The sequence below is a fragment of the Pinus tabuliformis genome, chromosome J (genome assembly GCF_031772625.1).
Source record: "Pinus tabuliformis cultivar Carrire ecotype Pingquan chromosome J, CPIR1, whole genome shotgun sequence".
NCBI lineage: Eukaryota > Viridiplantae > Streptophyta > Pinopsida > Pinales > Pinaceae > Pinus > Pinus tabuliformis.
This window is the reverse complement of record NC_142295.1, coordinates 1,351,350,986-1,351,372,094: the sequence shown is the minus strand read 5'-3', so window position 1 is coordinate 1,351,372,094 and position 21,109 is coordinate 1,351,350,986. Positions and strand designations below refer to the sequence as shown.

At 37.5% G+C, this 21,109-nt stretch overlaps 1 protein-coding gene across 1 annotated transcript; it reads right to left on the bottom strand.

The window, feature by feature from the left end:
* Nucleotides 1-5,663: 5,663 nt before the first annotated feature.
* On the bottom strand, nucleotides 5,664-7,493 carry LOC149232379 (two-component response regulator ORR5-like). Its single transcript, XM_089381896.1, has 5 exons — nucleotides 7,210-7,493; nucleotides 7,029-7,119; nucleotides 6,517-6,613; nucleotides 6,321-6,391; nucleotides 5,664-6,209 (listed from the first exon to the last, which is right to left on the bottom strand). The coding sequence occupies exons 1-5, from the start codon at nucleotides 7,385-7,387 to the stop codon at nucleotides 6,113-6,115; spliced, it is 534 nt and encodes a 177-aa protein (XP_089238022.1). The 5' UTR covers nucleotides 7,388-7,493; the 3' UTR covers nucleotides 5,664-6,112.
* Between the last annotated feature and the right edge of the window lie 13,616 nt (nucleotides 7,494-21,109).

Genomic DNA, 21,109 nt, shown 5'->3' with positions numbered 1-21,109 from the left:
AGGGGCTTTTGGCTTTTGGTGAGGTCCCAAGATCTCTAGATATATTGGGTAGTGATCCGAAATGCCTCAAGTTCCAACCCATTGTTTGGAAAAATGTAGTTGCTGTATAAGGAGCCCTTTCATGATGAACCTATCTAGTCTACGAGCAAGGGTGGCCTCACCAACTCTTTTGTTCCTCCATGTGGGGAGTGTTTTGTTCATAGGGACACCAATCAGGTTATATCTCTCTAGCAGATCTGTCATATAGCCTGTGATCAAGTCCACTTGTGCCATGGATCCCCAAGATTCACCATATCCCAGGGAGAAGTTTAGGTCACCCCCAATAATGATATTGTTAGTAGAGAATATGGAGAGCCCCAGCAAATGTCGCCAAAAATTCTACCTTTGTTGACAGGGGCCATAGATGTTAATAACCCGAAGGCTGGTCCCTAGGTCTGCCGAGAAGAGATCTATACCCATAAACCCCTGTCCTCCCCAAGAGGCTTGTGCTTTGATGGATGAAGGGTTGTAGCCAATCGCAAGGCCCCCAGATCTCCCAATAGAATCCATCGCTAGAAAACTCCACCCCAGAGATATGAAGGTTAAAGAATCTATGACAAGATCAGCCGGGCCAAGGGTTTCTTGGAGGAGTATAATGTCGACAGGTACAGTCTCAAAGAGTCTACGCAGGGCTAGCTTCTTAGAGGCACTAGCCATGCCCCTGCAGTTAAAGGATAAACACTTCATGGAGGGAGGCTGCCAAGGGTGTTCGCTACTCTAAGAACCCCGTCAAGAGTAGATTGGCGACCAGAGGCTACTTCTACTCTAGCACGCCTGATAGCTTTAGACAAGTATGATTTTCTCCCCCGAGAAGTCATGGGGGCCGACCCGGAAATGGTAAGACCCAAACCAGCAATATTCCGAGGGGATACACGAGTGAGAATACGAGGACGAAGATTATAATGATGTGGTTTTGACCCCCGTGATGAAGATGGAGAAGAGGAGGGGGAGGATAGAGTATGCAGAGAGGGAACCGATGGTGCATAGATAGGAGAGGTGGGAAAAGTGCAATATGCAACAGATATGGATGAAATATGCATGGAGGAGCAAGGAGAAATACAAGATAAAGGAGGAGAGAGAGATGTACCCGTAGCAATGGCGGCTTCAGCAGCTGCCCATGATCTGGTGACCGACGGCGAGAGAGTTATGCGAGCGTCGCCTGCGGCCTTCTGAGGATTGCTGGCAGATGGTACCGGCACAGGTGAACGCAGGATGGCCGGTGAGACAGTCCTAGAAGGTGCATTGGATGATAAAGGGGCATCTTCAGGTTTCTTGTTAAGGGGGCAGTCCTTGAATATGTGCCCCACCTTGTGAAAACGATGACATCGAAATGGAACCCCTTCGTAATCCAATATCTGTACCCTTGAATATTTCCCCCAATGTAGGGTAATCTTCTCCTCCAAACCCTCACGAGTATCCAAGTATACCAGGATGCGTGCAAGGGTTTTGTTCCTTGACTCTACGAAGGTTCGATCATGGTCAAGATATGACCCCAGAGCATTCCCAATACAGATGAAGACCTCCTCACACTAGTACTGAAGAGGGAGCCCAGGCAGGCGGACCCACAGTGGACCGGCCCCAATTTGTTCTCTCTCCGGATCAAAGAGAGGACTCCATCTCTTTAATAGAACTGGCGCCATCTCAATGTGCCAGTATCTGGCGAGCACCAAGTCTGTGTAGTTCTCTTTTGCAAAATGGAGGGCAAACCAACCTCTAGGTAAAACTTGTACCTCAGGTAATTCTTTAAGAACGCCTCCCCAGATTTCCTTTACCCATTGGGTGAGCTGAGTGGCTGAATACGCCCTTCCACGAACATGTCCAACGAGAATGGTACTAGCCATGATAGCTGCTTCCCCGATAGCAGAGGTCTCACCAAAACGGATCGAGATATCCTTTGAGGTCGCTTTCCCACACTTTGTTCCTTTCTTCCCTGTTCGCGATGCAGATGGGTGGTCCGCTTAGGGGTCCGGAGAACTGTCCAAAGGGACGGATTTAGTAGACCTAACCCTAATTGCTAGAGTCTCAAAATAGCCCGATGGTGAGTGAAGGGAAGCGGATGGGTTTGTGGCTACCGAAGGATGAGGACCAACAGACATTGCGGCGAAGAAAGATGAGATAGGCGGATGCGGATCAATAGAGGGTGACAGAGGCGTGATAGATGACAGAAAATGGAGGGTCCCAGGGGACAGAGGGGGAAGGTCCAGAGCAGGGGAACCCTGAGGGGAATTTTCGTTGGAAGGAGCAGCAGAGTGGTGATCCGACAAGACAACCACCAGAGGGGAGATAGACGGAAACGATTTTGATGGGAGGCTAGGGCCAACTTCAGCAGATGAGAAGTTAGGGCACCCAAATATAACACGTTCAGGATGCGGGTCTTCAGAATAATCCACCACCTCCTCCATTTCCATTGAATCTCCCAATATAGCAGTAGAAGACATCCTGATAACCACAGATGGACCAAAGACGGGAAGGGTAACAGTTAACAGATGGGTACGGGTACGTGGGCAATAACAGGTTGCAGTAAAAAGGGTTTAACCAAAACCCTTACGGGCATTCGCGGAGCTCTCCCCCAACAACCTTCTTGTTTATTACATCTTCACAATTTTTTCTTAATCACTTTCAATATTCATCATCTAAGTCATAAATTGGTCAATAGAATTAGAATCCATCATCTTTAGATTCTCAAAACTCATAAGTGTTTACAACTTTGATAGTTTACTTTATGTAATCTTTGATATGAAATATATAAAGTGTCTCATGTTTGCATGGCATAATGTGCAGCTACATTTTTTGGAGAAAGTGAGTCTTCTAATCACTACTGAATAATTTATTGTTCCTCTTAATCCTTCTTTCTATTTTCATTTAACTAAGAGTTTTGAGCATTTTCATAGTTTGTATGTTTGTTTGATGTATTTTTGTAAACCCATTTACAACAACATTCGTACAATTTTGAGAACTAAGAAATTTTTTCATCTTGATTTACCAAATTTCATAATTTTTATTTATCAAAATTGGTCATTGACGCTATCCGTAAACTAATAGAAGATTCCATTTGTTGAATTGTTATTTATTTATTTTTGTTGATGGAAGTAGCGAGGAATTTTATTGGCAAGGATCGAAGGGTCTTATGGACATGAGTTTTTTCTATGTATAATTCTCTAATATATTGATAGGCTCCAATAGTAGTACTCAACCCAATATCTCAATGCTATAACTAAAAGAATCGACCATACTCTTAGTCATACTAGATTATCCTATAACATGAGAGTATCTTCTCAAGTGTTGTTATCAATGCCAGTATAGTAGTGAGACAATTGATTGATTGATCTAAGGCTAGTTTCAGGATACCTACAATACTTACAATATGCCTAATGGTACGTGGAACTAAGATTCCATGTACAAAAGGGGAATAAGAAATGGTTATAGGGTGTTTCCAACCAGGTGAAACAATGTGTTTGTAACCACACAAAACCATGTGTAGTTCATGGATGTATTTTTATCCAACTATAGTTTTACCTACTTGACGACATAACAATTTGATTTTTTATAGATATTGGAACAAATCTCCAACCTTAATGATTTCTAAATATTTTAGAACAATAACATTTTCACGAAGACACTAAGTGCAAATGAAATCCTTTGGTGTGAGAAGATTATGCATAAAACTAAGCTTGTAACATTTTTTTACTCACTTATGCATATTGATAGGCTTCCAGATTCTATATTTTTATGATCCATTCTACATATATGTTTCATACATTCTTTCTCTAAGCCATAACCTTCATTAAAAATTCATCCTTTTGTAGACTAATATGACTTATGTTTTCTAATTATATATAATTAATTTAATTTAAGTTCAAATGTGACTTACACTTGATCTTAGAGTGACTCATAGTTTTTATTTTATATATAGAGAGAGAGGGGGGTTAATATAATCCCATAGGGTTAAGTGTAAGAAATTAATAACAAAAACAAGAATGATTTTCTTTATTTATTTCTCTAGAGAAATTTGAAGATTGTTGAGATTTGTAAGGGATTTTATCCTTTCATGTTTTCTAGAAGACTAAAGTAATTCCACAAAAAAGTTACATGATTTTAGGATATTTTGACACAAATTTCATCAATCAAGAGATTGATTGAACTTAGATTGTTTTTTTTTAACATGAAGTATCCTATATAGAACTTAGATTGTTTTTTTTTAACATGAAGTATCCTCTATAGGATTGGAGGCACCATTTTTGCAAAATATTATTTGGAAGTGATATAAAGTTTTGGTTCAAGTTTTTTTTTTTTTTTTCTTCATAAAACAATATGAGGGATGCACTTCAATGCTTGCTTCATGGTTTGTACTTTGTAACTGCAATGGAGGTTGAATCCATTCTACCTATGGATTAGATGGTTTTTGATTTACTACCTATGGATTGGATGATTGTTGATTTATTTTCCTCCAAGAGTTGTGGTTTTATTTCTACAATTCATGAACTTTCATTTCTAGCTCCTCTCAATGATGGTTGTTGATTTGTTTTCTTCCAAGAGTTGTGATTTTATTTCTACAATTCATGTAGTTTTATTTCCACCACTCAATTCCTTTCATATATTTCCTTTCTTGTTTTTGCTTTATAATATATCATTAAAATAGTAAGCTTGATGCTTTGTCATTAAAATAATTTTCTTTATGGTTTGTTATTTCTTGCTATTAGAATGTTGAAATAATTTGATTTCTCCAAATTCACTTATACACATTTACTTTATTGTCATTTTCTTTTGTAAATTTTGATTTGTTCAACTTTTTGTTGGGAATCACGATTGTCGTTAGACCAAAATCCGCAGGTGTTAGTCAATGATCACATCGTCAAAAATAAAGATCCACTAGTTCATGTCATGAAACACATGGGGAGCGTTGGTTTATCCATTGTCCAACAATTCCCCCCCAACGCGAGTCGAGTGTGTATCAAACTCGTGACCTATGCTCTGATACCACTTGTTGAGAATCATGATTGCCATTATACCAAAACCCGCAGGTGTTAGTCAACGATTGCATCGCCAGAGATAAGGATCCATGAGAAGTAGTTAGTACATGTCACTAAACACACAGGGAGTGTTGATTTATCTATTATCCAACACTTTTTAATATGCTTTAATTTTATTGTTATTTGTGTAATTTACTTTTAATTAATTTACAATTCTTTCTAACAATAAAATTAGTATTTTCTATATATTTATTTCCTTATTTTTTATGTTTTAGAAATTAACATGTTTCATGTTTAAAAATAATTATTTCATTATAATTTACAATACAATACCTTATATCTTTATACAAATTTCAAAATTATAACATTTTTCATTTTACATAGATGAAAAACAAATTCATATTACATTTCAAGAAAGAAGAAAATACTCCAATATTACATGTCAAGAAAATAAAACTTTTAAAACAAATGAAAAAGCATTGGGACGAAAAACATTGTGCTGTGCCCATCGTTTCTATGGTCACATATTTATTGAATCACACAAATGCTTTAGCATCAATCTTCACTGCAATAATCCAAAAACTAAAGCTTCCATTTACGTAATTATTATCTCATCCTAATATAACATGTGGAACGTCCAAGGAAACTGTTCCACATACAGCAGAAAATATTTTAGACACATAGAAGTCCTTGTTGACGAGTCTACTTATCGTCAATTAACCCAAACTGCTCCCTCCCTTCCTTTTTTTTGTCCTTTGAGAGTGGATTTAGGCGTTCTCGCTGTAAAACTTCTTTGTGGTGCACTGTGTTTCAGACTTCAGCTCAGGGAGATAATTAGGCATTCTCAATGGATCGAAGATCTTGGGAAGAAAATTGTAGTTTCAATTTCTGTTAAGTTATTTTACATCTGAATGTTAGAGGAATTCCATCTAACATTACTGTCCGTCTTGTAAGATTACTGTCAATGTAAGATTACTGTTTGCCATTTTCTTTGAAATAATTGTGTATGATTCGGACGTGCACATACGTTGGAGTCAGCTAAAATATATATATGAGTGATCATCTCAATCTAAATTCAATATCCCAATGTGGCAGTAGCTTCCCTATTCGTGAACCCTACCTATATAACTTCTCAGTCGTTTTACATCTGAGACCTGCACGGGCTTCACTATGAAGTCTTCTGCGCCTTCGTCCAGACATCTGCTCAATTTACAGGCCCCTTAAGTATATAATCATGTAAAAACAATTGTAATATTGTATTGTTTACAGCTATTGGAAAACAAGAACATGTAGAAAGCATTGGCATTTCACCTGCTCTTCGTTGAAGACACGTTCTCAGAGGACATGACCACCACAGGAATCTCCTTGAGCTTCGAGGATTCCTGCAAATTTTCATCAAAAGTGTCGCTATCTGCTTCAAAATGAATAAGATTTTCTCTATCCTCTAAATATTTGGAAATAATGAAAATACCTCTATCCTCTAAATATTTGGAAATGATGAAAATACCTTTACTCTCTTGAGAAAATCGTATCCGGACATTCCCGGCATAGAGTAGTCTGTGATTATCATACTCACCTGAATTTCCTGAAACATAAATGATATGCTGGACTAAATGAGATTCAAGAAACTGGACTAATCACCTATTGCTTTTTCAAATCGTGGGAAAATATCATAATTCAGTTGTCAAATAGTTATTATTAGATACTATTTGCTAATGCAGGTTGACTCATTACTGTTATTCAATGAGAATCAGACCACCTGGATGTATCATTTACCCTGCAGGTGGTTCTTAAGGGGAGCCTTTCACTCCTGCTAATTACCCTGGGTCTTCGGGGTTAACCTGTTTCCTTAAGTCCGAGAAAGACAACCCTTTTTTTTTCAGAAACCAAAAAGACAAACTCTTACCCAGACAAAAACAATTTTAGAACATATTCCAAACCCACCTAATCATCAATTCTATATAACATTACTATTCTGAAAAAAATAATGTATTTATTAGAACAATAATTAATCAAGACTTGCCCTTTGATCTACTCACATTTACAACATTGTGATCAACTCCTGATCCCAGAAACTCCAGAGCACTTTTCCCACTATCCGCTGTTGTTACTACAATCAAACACATGCATACATAATAATCTATCAAATCCCTGAAGTGTCTAAAATCAATTATAAACCACAGCCCCTATACAATATTACCTTTGTAACAGGAGTTCTTCAACAATTTTTCTATGACTTTTCGATCTATAATGCTGTCATCCACGGCCAGCACATGAAGCTGGGAAGTGCTGTCTCCCTTCTCTCCTGACTGATCTGAACCCGAAGGCATGCCATTCTCTGTTGTCAACTGTGAATCTTCTGATCCTTTTTTCCCCATTAGAGCTTATTCAACAATGATGCCCGCAACGCGTTTGCAACAAACAATCTGATCTCATCCCCTCAACGCCTATATGGATTCGGGTGAACTAATGTGACCAGGAACGCTACAACATTCAATCAAAAGAAAACACAAAAGCAAAATCTCTGGTCAACAATCCGAATTCATTCATTCGAGGATCTGGTCTGTTCAAGGATCGGAAAATCGTACAAAACAGGCTGAGGTTGTGAAGGTGGGGTCGACTGAAATGCGAAACGTGTAATCCGGTTTCTACGACGTCTCAGATTGAAAATAATGTCGAATATCTTGAATAGATATGTCGGTGCACTTACAGCGAGCTCATTTTTCATATCAGAGTCAATTTTACACCAAAAAGGATTCGAGATCTTGCGCGTTCAAAGCAACCCCGCATTCCATAAAAAAAAATAATCTTCGAGGTATAGATTAATTAATTTTCGCTTGGAGTTTAGTTTTTATTAGGGTATAGGTTTAAATTTTATTAGAAGTGAGGATTAGAGCCATTTTTGGAATGGGGAAATTAAAGTATCTGAAGGGGTTTCTAAATTCCACTGAACTATTTCACAAAATCTTCAAACAATTTTAGTGATAGCATTTTATTTGTAAATTTTGAATAATTATGGTGATCTAGAACAATCATGGTGATAGTATCTAATTTGTGAATTTTAAGTAATCCTCGTGATATCATTTTACTCGTGGGTAGATCTTTTTTGAACAATCTTAGTGATCACATCCCACTTGTGAATATTGAGTGATAGCATCTTAATTGTGAACTTTGAACAATCCTAGTGATAAAATCTCACTTGTGAACTTCGAACAATTAATAATCTTGGTGATTTCCAATCCTTGTGATACCTTCCAGCTTGTGAACATTGAGCAATTCTGGTGATAGCATCCCACTTATGGGCAGATAATTTTTGAACAATCCTAGTGATCACATCCCACTTGTGAACTTTAAACAATCTTGGTGATAGCATCTTACTTGTGGGCAGATAGTTTTTCCTTCCAACATTGAGGCACAAAAAGTAAGCTCTTGAGCAACAAAATATCTCTTTCATCATAATAATAATATAAGGTAAAGGCTAGCCAAGATATCAAATTAGTATATAAGATTATTTTAACAATAATGTAAAGTAATTATTAAGTTAGACACTAAATTGTTGTACCAAACTTACTTATTTGTAGTACAGACCAGAGGATTTGACTTGCCTCTCAGTGATTTGATTGTTATATTTTACAAATGTTGACTTGCCTCTCAGTGATTTGATTGTTATATTTTACAAATGTGTACAATGAGTAGGTTCCCCATCATCGTGGAGTCTCGCTCTTGCCACCAAGTCATAATCATATTTGGCTTAGGCACTCTTGAATATATTTTTGGCCTTATAATGGCAGCAGTTAAGCTTAATCTTAAGTTTTGTCTAGATTACTCCACTAACAAATTACCTATTCACAATAGTAAAGAAAAAAAAATTACATAAATATATACTCCACTTTTCAAAATTTAATATATAACCTCCATAAACAAATACACTAAAAATTAAAATTATTAAATTTTTAAAATTAAGTTATTACAATTTAACAAAATTCCATATTTTTAACCATTAAACTCACTCTATCTATAATATTATCCCATACATCATCTATAAACTTTTCTTTGTTAATCAACATAGTGACCCATAAACTTTTCTCTGTTAATCAACAGAGTAAGGCATATACCAACGATTCCGTTCCAGATCACGTCTTCCCAGTCAAACTTTCCACCGATTTGAACGACATTTCCATCCGGTTTCGACAGCGTACCTGTCAAAACCCCACGAAATCATTGACCCGAACCCAACGCAATCTTGACTGGTAAATTATTTCTTTTTCGCTGGTGTGCCTCGTAAACAACACTCAGAAATTCTTCTTCCTCACCTAAAATATGAATTATCGCTGCAATTGGATTGACAAAGTGTATTATCAGTTGGGTCCCATAGGTTCCATACGGTCATATCCTGGCTTTGGCCATGAGTTGCCATTGTCATAACTGCATTTCTTCACCTGCTGCTTTGCTTGCCTTGAAAGTCTTGACGTGCTCCCAACGATAGATGGAAGATTTCTATGAAAGTTAGGGATCTGATTGATTTTTGTATTGACCTCAGAAGATATGGTTGATTTTCAAAGATCTCGCAAACTTTTTTCTTCTAAGCTTCCTATATTATAATCACCCATTATGATAAGTGGGGCTATGATTGTTAAGTCCGTCATATGTTTATAAGGATGATATGAACGATGGTCAGCGACTAGACAAGAGTTGTTGAACCCATGTAAACAAACATCAAGGGTGACAAGAATGAAATTCATAAAAGGGAACTAGTTGGATTAGGTTTATTTCACCAAGGAATGTTGACTTACAAATCTATTTCAGTATCCTTTAGTGGCCTTATTATGGTAAAAATCCAATGGTAAGTAGATGTGTTATTACTTTTATTAAATGATTTATGAGTGGGGGCAAGCAAACTAGTTGAATTTGGTTGTGAATTAAGTTTTGTTAATTTTAAGTGAGTTTTATAAATGATATAAGTTTATCATGAAAATTTTATAGCTTTTAATTAAGATTTCAAGGTTGAAGTTTTATTTGGCTTTTTTTTAGGCACATGGGTGTATATTACATTTATATCTTATGTTAAAACATAGACTTGACTAATAATTTTTTAATTTAGATAATGCTAGAATTAAGTCTAATCGATTATAACATTAAAAGTTTAAGTTGAAGCCATAGTTTATACACCAAAGCAATAATTCATAATTATGTTTGTTAAATAACCTATTTCTGCATTGTCCATCAGTAGTCGCTCCTTGTCTAGATGTAGCTTGCTAGTAGCCTCACCACTTTAAGATTGAAATGTAGCCTCGCACTTTAGACTTGACTGCCTTTTGGTAGCTAATAATTCATTGGTCTAGAGCTATGATAGAAATATTGATTAGAAGGGGCAAGAGATCTCATGTGCATATGGATGGTGGGTGCGTGGGCTAGAAGAGGGGAACAAGTTTTTCTTCTATGTGAAATGTGTCAACTGCCTTAACTTTTCCAGGTGAATCCACTCACTTATCAATCATTGTGAGATACAATATCCTAATGTTTGAGACCCTTCTTGTGCTTGCGTCTTCACTCTTAGTTTTGTTTCAACCTCTATTTTATGTTTACTTATTTCACTGCTAGAACCTCTAACATCTGCTCGTAAGAGTTCTGAGGAATGACCACAATTCTAACTGAGTTTAATTAATATGTAATCTACCTATGATTTATTATATTTTTGTATTATTACATTGCACACACTTAATTTTAGTGATTCATGTGTGATTTTAGCTCACCTAGAAGTTTGTAATTGGTATGCTAGTGACATCATATGAATGCACGGATAATCCTTCGCAAAAACAATGACCATGGGTTTGTTGAAATATGTAACTAGTTTCGGTCTTCCTAATGACATATGGAATATTTATTTTATGTATACAATGAAAAGAGAAAAATAAATTTAATATTATTGTTCTTGAGGCATGGGCTTCATGCTCAAGGGAAATTTATTTTAGGTCAAGCTTCCATTGAGAGCTTCTAGGAAATGTCATCGAGTCTATACAGTCAAAAGATTTTTTCTATGTATGACTAACCCTTCTTGGGTATATGTAAAGGTATCTCATCAAACGAAGAAGAAATGAAGGCTATCTCTCCATTATCTTGACTACACGAATTGTCTAGGGTTTCTGCAGTTAAACTAAATTGCATACTGAAGATTGCAAGTCCAAAAAAGGAGGTCAAAAGAGAAACCATCTTCATTGGAAGGCTTGTTTGACTAAATTTGAATTTGTGAAAAGGTTCATCAAGAAAAACATTGACTAGATCTCGGGACGGTTGTGGTCAAGGGTCTAGGTCTTCGAATTTGTCAATTGAAGATTCCATAAGAAGAAGGATTTTCTTGGGTTTTCCTCTAAATTTGGAGAGGTTTGGGCCCTAGCTAATCACCTATATTCTGTGTCTCTTGTCTATTTATTGTTTATTCTTTGGTAGTTGTTTGATGAATAATAACACTATAATAATCTAATCAAAGAGAATATCCCAATCTAAAGAAGTAAAAAGAATTCACAAACAATTATCATTAAAGAGAAATCTCCTTATCTTCATGCCATAGATTTCTCAACATGGTATCAGAGCTAAGGTGACAAATCAAGGAAAGGGCATCTCATCAAGGGACACAAAATCACTCAAGGATAAAATCTTGAAGGCCATCAAAGCTAAGTCAAGATCTACAAATAAGTGGCAAACCCCTAGATTGAAGAAGAACTCTACACCATAAGAAGTCTTGGGATCCTCAAAAGACCACAAAGACCCTTCTCAAGTCAAAGAGACCTACAAATCAGAGTATCTTGAAGACTATTCATCCAAGAGAAGCGAGATCAAGGACGTTCCCATCATCTTCAAAACGTTCTAAGGAAATCTCCATTTCGTTGAAGCGAGGTCCTTACCATTGAAGAGTATCATCCAAGAAGCATCAAAACATCATAAAGAAGTCATCATTAATCATCATGAACAAGGATGTCACCATCCAAGGATCTAAAGTGATCTCCATCTTTAAGGAGTCAAGAATTATTCTTGAAGAGAACTATCTTCATCAAGGATAAGTTCTTTATTATCTATATCATCATCAAATTCAAGAAGGCAATAAGTGGAAGAATCATCTTCACAAGTAAGTATATTTATGTCTACATCTGAATTTGTCAAAATGTCTTTTTGCAAGGAAAGAAACAAATTGGCTGGGGCTTCAAACTATTTTGCATGGAAGAAGTGGATAGATCTAAATCTCATTGAAAATGAGGTCATGGAACATTTCAAAGGCTCAATCACCAAACCATCAAAAGAATATGCTCAAGCAATTACAAATTTTATGAAAGGGGAACTAAGGACTCAAAGGACTCTCATAAAATCCTTCAAGAATCCTCTCATCCCATATGTACCTAAACTTGAAACTTCAAAATAAATATATGACAAACTGGTAGATTTGTTTTCAATAAGCATTGCAGGAGAATTTATCTCATTAAGGAAATAAATCTACAAGCTAAGGATATCAAAATAAGAAGGAATAGCCTCATACTTTATGAGGATACCTAAAATAAGGGATCAACTTCAAGATATGGGATAAATAATTTCCGAAAGGAGATGACCATCGTAGTACTAAATGCATTACCAGACGAGTGGCGTAACTTTAATTCAATAATTTATGGGAAGAAATAAGCTACTCCATTCTAGGATCTATTGTCACTATGCAATATTGAAGAAACCGGGTTGAAGGCAAAAACTAATGTAGGATCAAGCGAGAAAAATTAAGCATATGTTGCTATGGCAAAGAGAAAAGGAAGTTTTGTAAATTTTTGTCCTCCAAAAAAGTAAGAAGAACGTGAAAAAGGTTCAATGCTATAGATGTCAATAATATGGCCATTACAAGAGAGATTGTCCTAAAATCAAGACGGACAATATCAAAAGAGGTAGAGAAGAAGCCCATATCTCCGAAGAAGTGGACGAAGTTGAAAGGAACAAATCCAAGAAAGAGGAAGTAAAAGATCTCTACTATGACTAAGATAGTTTTCCTCACCTAGTTATTTTCAAGTTATTTTGTTGTAAGATATGGCAATCATGAGTCACGTAGAAAGAATGATAGGATGCATCATGGCATCATAGAATAATTAAGAGCAAGAGATCGTAACATCATAATGCAAAAGCATGAAAGATAGTTGCAATCTATGGAAGTCACTTATGGAAGAATATAGCTCTTGGTAACCTCATTAGAATCATAAGGGGTACTTATGGAAAAATAAAAATAAATGTAGTACAAATATCATCAAACATCAGTTAGGAGGAAACATCTACTGGATGAGGATACTCAAGATCCTCTGTTGGAATCTTCATCAGAAGGTTCACCAATAAAAGGAAGCAAGCGTTTCGTAAAGAATTCCAACTTGTAGGAATTCATGGAAGGATGGTATGATGTCAAAATAAGTGAAGAAGATCAAGGAATTGAAGATATTTCAATCGAGGAAGCTGTTGAAGGAAGTATAGATGATCTAAAGGAAAATGGGGTATGCATGCCTGTATTTGATAATGTAGAGTCATGTCATATGTTTGCACGTAACATGGGAAAATGTTCTATCTCGAGAGTATGATCAAAAGAAAGGATCTCCTCCTTTTAAAGGATTCAAGAACGAATGGGTCACACATCAACTAGATGAAATCAACATAATATGTCCTCATATGAAATACGGGGCGGTTGATAAAGATTGGAGGAACTCTGATTATAAGTTCCTAGAAAGGAAATTTGTGAAGAAAGAAATGAAGAGATCATGAAATATTAAACTATGGAAGAGGAAATCAACATACATGGACTAAAATATATGACTATGATATCTCCATCAAAGATATGAAGACTCTGATGAAGTCTGGAAAAGAAAGTGACCCTTGACAGTTTATATATTTTGGAGACATGTCAATATGTATGCAGGATGCTGATGAAAACATAAAGATGCCATGATGGAAGACCATCATAAAGGTAATTTTGATTTAATGTTCATTTCTTATTTTTGAATGATATCTAGGTGGGCTTATACATGGTTGCCAAGGGAAGAACTATGGGAGTCTTATACAACTGAGTGGCAGGATGAAAGGTCCTTAACGAAACAAGATATGAAGAATGAAACATGCCATGGAGGAAGACCATACATGGACTAATGGATCACTTTCCAATGAAATGAATAATGACATGACTGACTCATGGAAGAAAGTGATGGATGGTCTATGCCCTATGAATAAATCCAAAAATATGGAGACTCTATGACAAAGAAGAAATTCATGACATCAATGGAAGGAGTTTTACAAGCAGTTGGTTGTCCCATGATCTCCAACTAAAAGAGTTTTTGAAAGCAAGTCCTTGGTCAAGAGGGAGCTTGGGTACATTCCTTTATGGAATGGGTTGGTCATCCCTGGTTGAGAGGGAGTGACAAATATTGTTCTCTATCTCATGTGTCATGAACTAGACTAGGACTAACATGTGTAAGTCTTAATGAAGGCCCGAGGAGAGATAGAGACATCATTCTTGTCTTCACTTGGGAAGACAAAATGGAGGATTGGGTAAACATCTGGCATCATATACTCTTTTAGGAGAGATAGAGACATCATTCTTGTCTTCACTTGAAAAGACAAAATGGAGCATTGGGAATACAAGATAAGAATAGTCCTGGTGGAACACACTCTCAGAACCCAAGTATGGTATGTTCCCAAAGAGGCAGTGATGAGCGTGTCTATACATCATTCGTCTAGCCAACATTGTGCTCTAATATTGTGGATAAATAGAGAAGTTAGTCAAGGCATTGCTATGTGACAATGTTGGATGATATGATGCTATACATATGGGTTACCAATCTGACTCTTCTTATGAGAATTCGTTAGATTGAGAATGTCCAAGTACCTTGTATGGATTACGAATACCTCCCTAGTTAAGAGGGAGTGTGGAAATATGTAACTAGGTTCGGTATTCATAATGAATATGGAATATTGATTTTATGTATTCGATGAAAAGAGAAAAATAAATTTAGTATTATTGTTCTTGATGCATGGGTTTCATGCTCAAGGGAAATTTATTTTAGGTCAAGCTCCCATTGAGAGATTCTAGGAAATGTCATTGAGTCTATAGAGTCAAAATATTTTTTGTCATTTATGAATAACCCTTATTGGGTATGTTACATATTTATTTGAGTCAATATGAGTCTAAAATTGTAAAGGAAACCCCTCCAAGATCAAGGATACAAACCACAAGTCAAGTCAGCCTAGAAACTTCATCAAGTCAGCCTACCAAGAGATGTTAGCCTATATTGGAAGCCTAGCAATGCCTATATAAAGGAGGACTTGACCTCTCTCAAAAGACACATAGAAGTAATCACATAAGTTTGATTTAGCAACAAGGAGTCATATACCATAGCAAAGGAGGAACATAAAGGAAGAATGAAAAGAAGATTTGTTTGGGCCTATTTTGAGAAATCTTTTCCATGCATGTGATCTCTAACTAGAGCACACTTCTCGGCTGATCTGAACTTAAACAGGAACAAAAAAAATTACAGGTATAACCATAAATACAGAGATGCAATAGAAATAATACTTCATTTCATTAAGATTAGAATGTTGAAATATGCTTACAAACAGAATGGAAATAAACTAGCTTGGGCAATGGTAGCTTATCTCTGAGAAGAGATGTGGTGGCTACATGCCTCTAAACTATGTTACAATGAGGCTCAAGGGATTATTTGTTATTGAACAACAAAGGAAAATATAAACAAACAAAACCATAACCCCAGGAGATGGAACACCAAGAGTTTGTGGGCCCCGTTGGGGTTAGTTGGGTAGCCAATTTCTCGGGGTCATAACTAGGTCACATTATCTTTGTTTGGTGCATACAATACCTTGTTGTAAAGGTCTCTCCAAGTACTACAATATTTGTAATGTTCCATTTCCTATGTCTGTGGGCCTACCACGGGCCTCAGAAAAATACCATTTAGGGGTTCAAAACTGCTCCAGAAGTTCACGACTCGAAAAACTTCTAAAAATAGTAAATGCTGAAATAAACAAGGAAACACGTGAAATTGAATGGAGGTCTACGTGGAATAGGAAGATGGCCACAAGCATTCACCTAGATCATTCTTCCTTCCATTGGAAGAAATGGTCCCCATTGCGTGTAGAGCCTCCATCAGGTGAGAAAATTTCTGTTGAACTTAGTCCCTCGTGAACCACTTTCCCTCGTGACAGAGTTAGCATTCTTTGACAACCCAATATAGATGGAGGCTCTGTTGATGAGTGCTATTGATATGTGTATCCATGATCTGATCAGTTGTGGCATGTTCCATGCAGTCTGGGTTCAAATCTATTGGTATGAATTGTTCTGTAATGTCGGATGTGTCCAATAATGGTGGAAAGTATGGCTAAAGATAGTATACATTGAACACTGCATGTAGACCAAGGAATGGTGGAATGCTAAGCTTGAAGGTGTTGTCCCAACAACCTTGGTGATGGTGTATGTCCCATATTGGAGCTGGTGAATCTTATGGTGGGGTCCAACAAGGTGCTCCTTCTACAAGTATAGCCAAACTTTGTTTCCCACTTAGAACTTATGCAGAACCCGATGTTGATCATGGTGATGCCTGTACTTAGAATTGGCTCTATCCAATATACCATGGACCTACTGGTGGATGTATTGAATGCGCTCAATGAATCTTTTAGCCCTATCAACTTCAGACTTGACATGAGTCGAATCTTCCTGAGTGGCTGTAAATTCTATGGCCACATCAATGGGACATAATGGCCGAAATCCCAGCCCTACCTGAAAGGGGTTGTGGCTCGTTGAGCTGTGGAGAGGTTTTTTGTAGTTGTGCTGAACATAGGGGAGGTTTTCATCCCATGTTTAGGGATGCTTCGATTTGTACATGCACCGAATGTGTACGATCATCCTGTTGACGACCTCTTTTTGACGATCAGTTTGGGGACGAAAAATTGTGGACTTAGTGAGTTTTGTATCCAACATCAACCATAGACTTAACCAAAATTCACTCCTGAATCTTCTGTCCTGATTTGAGACAATTCACTGTGGGATTTCGAAGTGTACCCACAGTTGCTCAAAGAAGAGTTTAGTAGTGGCCTCTGCTATGATAATCTTCTTGTAGGGCACCATAATGGCCATCTTAAATAATTTGTCGATGACCACGAAAACACAGTCATTGTTGTGCTTAGAAGAAGGAAGGACTGATATGTGATCCATGGAGATGGATTACCAGGGTCAACTAGGAGTAGGAAGATGAGTATATAGGCTTTTCTTCTTAATGGTTGGTTTGGCAATGATATAGGCAGTGCAAGATTTAATGTACCTCCCAACATCCTTATGAATGTTCAGGTAATAAATGTTGGGTGTGGAGCCTGATTATCTTCTATACTCAAAGGTATTGCCACATAGGACCCCAGCTCGAAATGGGGGCGGCAACGCCGCCCGTAAAATGTTCACTGTAGGGGGGGTCCAGGGGGGGGCGGCTGCGACCTTTGGGAGCCCCCCCCCGGCGGGGGGTTTCGGGGGCAGCGCCACCGAAGCTAAAAACAACTGTAAAATTGCCTTGTAAAAGTATAGTAATTTCTAGTCAATCTGGGCCATTCATTAGGCGAATGATCTGACGGTAGAACTTATGTTTAGTTTAGGGTTTTTTTCCCTAGAAGGCAACCCCTCTCTTTGTATGAGGGTATTGTATTTGAGGCTGTGTGAAAGATGTGTATTCTGTGAGCGAGAAACAGAGAGGTGAGACTGTGAGAGATAACAGAGGATATTACAGCGGATTTGCTGTAGGTTGTGTCTCTTCATTTTGCTGGATAATAGAAAGGAAGGACTGGCTGTTCGGGGTGGACGTAGCCCAAACTGGGTGAACCACGTATATCTGTGTCTCTCTTGTTTTGTGCGTTTTCTGTGTTTATATTTCTGCAGTATTTTATGTGTTCCATTGCTCCGTAATATATAATTTTCTAACAACTGGTATCAAAGCCGAAGGTCTATTTGGCTGATAAACTCGCAGGAAAGAAGGGTTTCCTGGTTCGAGTGGGAGCAATGACGGAAGATGGTAAGTTTAGGGTCGAGAAATTTAACGGCCAAAACTTCTCGCTGTGGAAGATGTAGATGGAAGATTATCTGTATCAGAAAGATCTATACCTACCATTGGGCGGAAAAACAAAGATGCCGACAGGTATGAAAGACGAAGAATGGAACCTTCTGGATAGAAAGGCACTCGGAACAATATGGTTGTGCCTTGTTGCGTCAGTCGCCTTCAACATTTCGAAGGAAACCACGACAGAGGGTTTGATGCAGACGTTGTCGAAACTATATGAAAAACCCTCGGCCTCAAACAAGGTATTTCTTATGAAACGGTTATTTAATATGAATATGTCTAAAGGTGGATTTGTTGCAAACCATTTAAATGATTTTAATACAGTTACAAGTCAATTAAGCTCTGTAGGGGTAAACTTTGATGATGAAGTTAGAGCTCTGTTATTCTTGTGCTCATTACCAGAAAGTTGGAATGGTTTGGTAATGGCCATTAGTAACTCAGTTTCTGGATCTAGTACTTTAAAGTTTGATGATGTTGTCGGTGCTATCCTTAGCGAGGAAATGCGACGGAAAAGCTCCGGTGAGACATCGGGAAATGATTTGAGTGCAGAGTCCAGAGGAAGAAAAATGGAAAGAGGAAAGAGCTCAGGATATCGCAGTAAATCAAGGAAAGGCAGATCCAAGTCCAGATCGGGGATAGTGTGCTGGAAATGTGGAAAGAAAGGACACCTAAAGAAACACTGTAGATCTCGAAAGGGAAAAGAAGGAGATGCACAGCAAGAAAACAATCATGAAGCAAATGTGACAGGTGAGGTGTTACAAGATGCTTTGATTCTTTCTTTCGAAAATATTACTGATTCCTGGGTGGTAGATTCAGGGGCTTCATTCCATGCCACACCTGATAAGAAATACTTTCATGACTATGTTCAAGGAGATTTTGGACAAGTTCGTTTGGGTGATGATAAACCCTGTAAAATCGTTGGAATGGGTAAGGTTCTTGTAAAACAGCAGAATGGAAACCAATGGCTATTAAAGGAGGTAAGGCATGTTCCAGATCTAAAGAAAAATCTGATTTCAACAGGGCAGTTAGGCGGTGAAGGTTGTGTGACAACTTTCACAGATAAAGCCTAGAAGGTCACCAAAGGAGCCCTGGTAATAGCAAAAGGTGAAAAGGTTGGTACATTGTATTTATGCAATGGCATCTCTAACTCTGTTAATGCTTTAACTTCCAAAGGAGCAGATGCAGCATTATGGCATCATAGGCTCGAACACATGAGTGAAAAGGGGATGAAGATTCTTCACTCAAGGAATTTGTTGCCGGGTTTGAAGAATGTTGATTTGGACTTCTGTGAGAATTGCATTTATGGAAAACAGAAGAGAGTCAGATTTGTCAGAGTTGGGAAAGAAAAGAAGAATGAAAAATTAGAGCTTGTGCATACAGATGTATGGGGACCTGCTCAGGTATCATCTCTCGTCATTATGTTACTTTTATTGATGATGCAACTAGAAAAACTTGGATTTGTTGTATTAAGAATAAATCTGATGTATTTGATACTTTCAAGAAATGGAAAGCTTTGGTTGAGATTGAGACAAGAAATAAATTGAAGTGTCTTAGATCAGACAATGGAGGTGAATATTGCAGCAAAGAGTTTGATAGGTACTGTTCAGAGCATGGAATTCCCAGAGAGAAGACAGTTCCAAGAACACCACAAGAAAATGGTGTGTCAGAAAGGATGAACAGAACAATCATGGAGCGTGCAAGGTGCATGAGATTGCATGCAGGATTGCCTTTACAGTTTTGCGCAGATGCTGTAGATACTGTTGTTTATCTAATAAACAGAGGGCCTTCAAGTTCCTTGGATGGTGGTGTTCCAGAGGAAGCATGGACAGGTAAAAAGGTAAACTATTCTATTTTAAAGCCTTTTGGTTGTGAGGCCTTTGTCCATATTGATAAAGAAAATAGAACAAAGCTTGAGGCAAAGTCAAAGAAATGTACCTTTATTGGATATGGTGTTAATGATTTTGGTTATCGCTTATATGATTACGAAAATCACAAAATCATTAGGAGCAGAGATGTAATATTCAACGAAAAGGTCTTGTATAAGAATCAGTTGTAGGAAAAGAAACAGGAAAAGGAAAATAAGGAATACGCAGTTCTTGATGAAATCACTGAAAAAGTAAAGGTGCCTGAAAATAAAAATAATCGACAACCACAACAACAGCAACCACCACAACAACAACAGGCACCCCAAACACCTGAAAGTGATGTTAGAAGATCTACCAGGATAAGTAGACCCCCTGAACGATACTCTCCTTCATTATATTATTTATTGCTGACTGATTCCGATGAACCCGAATGTTATGAAGAAGCAATGCAGGTTGAAAGTAGGAAGAAGTGGGAGGTAGCCATGGAAGAAGAGATGGACTCCTTAATGCATAACCAGACTTGGGATTTAGTCAGGTTGCCTGTAGGAAAAACGACATTGAAGAATAAATGGGTTTACAGGCTGAAGGAAGAAGATGGAGGAAAACAGAGGTATAAAGCTAGACTTGTGGTGAAGGGGTTTGCACAGAAGAAAGGTATTGATTTTGATGAAATATTTTCCCCTGTTGTTAAAATGACTTCAATCAGAACTATTTTAAGTCTTGTAGCAGCTGAAGATTTGCATCTTGAGCAGTTAGATGTAAAGACAGCCTTTCTCCATGGGGATTTGGAGGAAGAGATATATATGCAGCAACCACAAGGATATGAGGTGAAAGGGAAGGAGAAACTAGTGTGCAGGTTGAAGAAGAGCTTGTATGGCTTAAAACAGGCTCAAAGGCAGTGGTATCTAAAATTTGACAAGTTTATGTCTGAACAAGGTTATACTAGATGTCACTCTGATCATTGTGTTTATTTGAAAAAGCAAAATGATGGCAGCTATATTATATTGTTATTGTATGTAGATGACATGCTTGTTGCAGGATCTAACATGCAAGAAATAAATGTGCTCAAAAGAAAATTGGCAAATTCATTTGCAATGAAGGATTTGGGAGCTGCAAAACA

What these genes read in the sequence shown, in the direction of transcription:
- LOC149232379 (XM_089381896.1), bottom strand. Translation starts at nt 7,387, where the DNA reads ATGGGGAAAAAAGGATCAGAAGATTCACAGTTGACAACAGAGAATGGC. An exon ending in GAAGAACTCCTGTTACAAAG is followed by an intron (nt 7,120 to 7,209) that starts GTAATATTGTAT and finishes GTTTGATTGTAG; the next exon opens with TAACAACAGCGGATAGTGGG. An exon ending in GTGAGTAGATCAAAGGGCAA is followed by an intron (nt 6,614 to 7,028) that starts GTCTTGATTAAT and finishes CATTTAGTCCAG; the next exon opens with CATATCATTTATGTTTCAGG.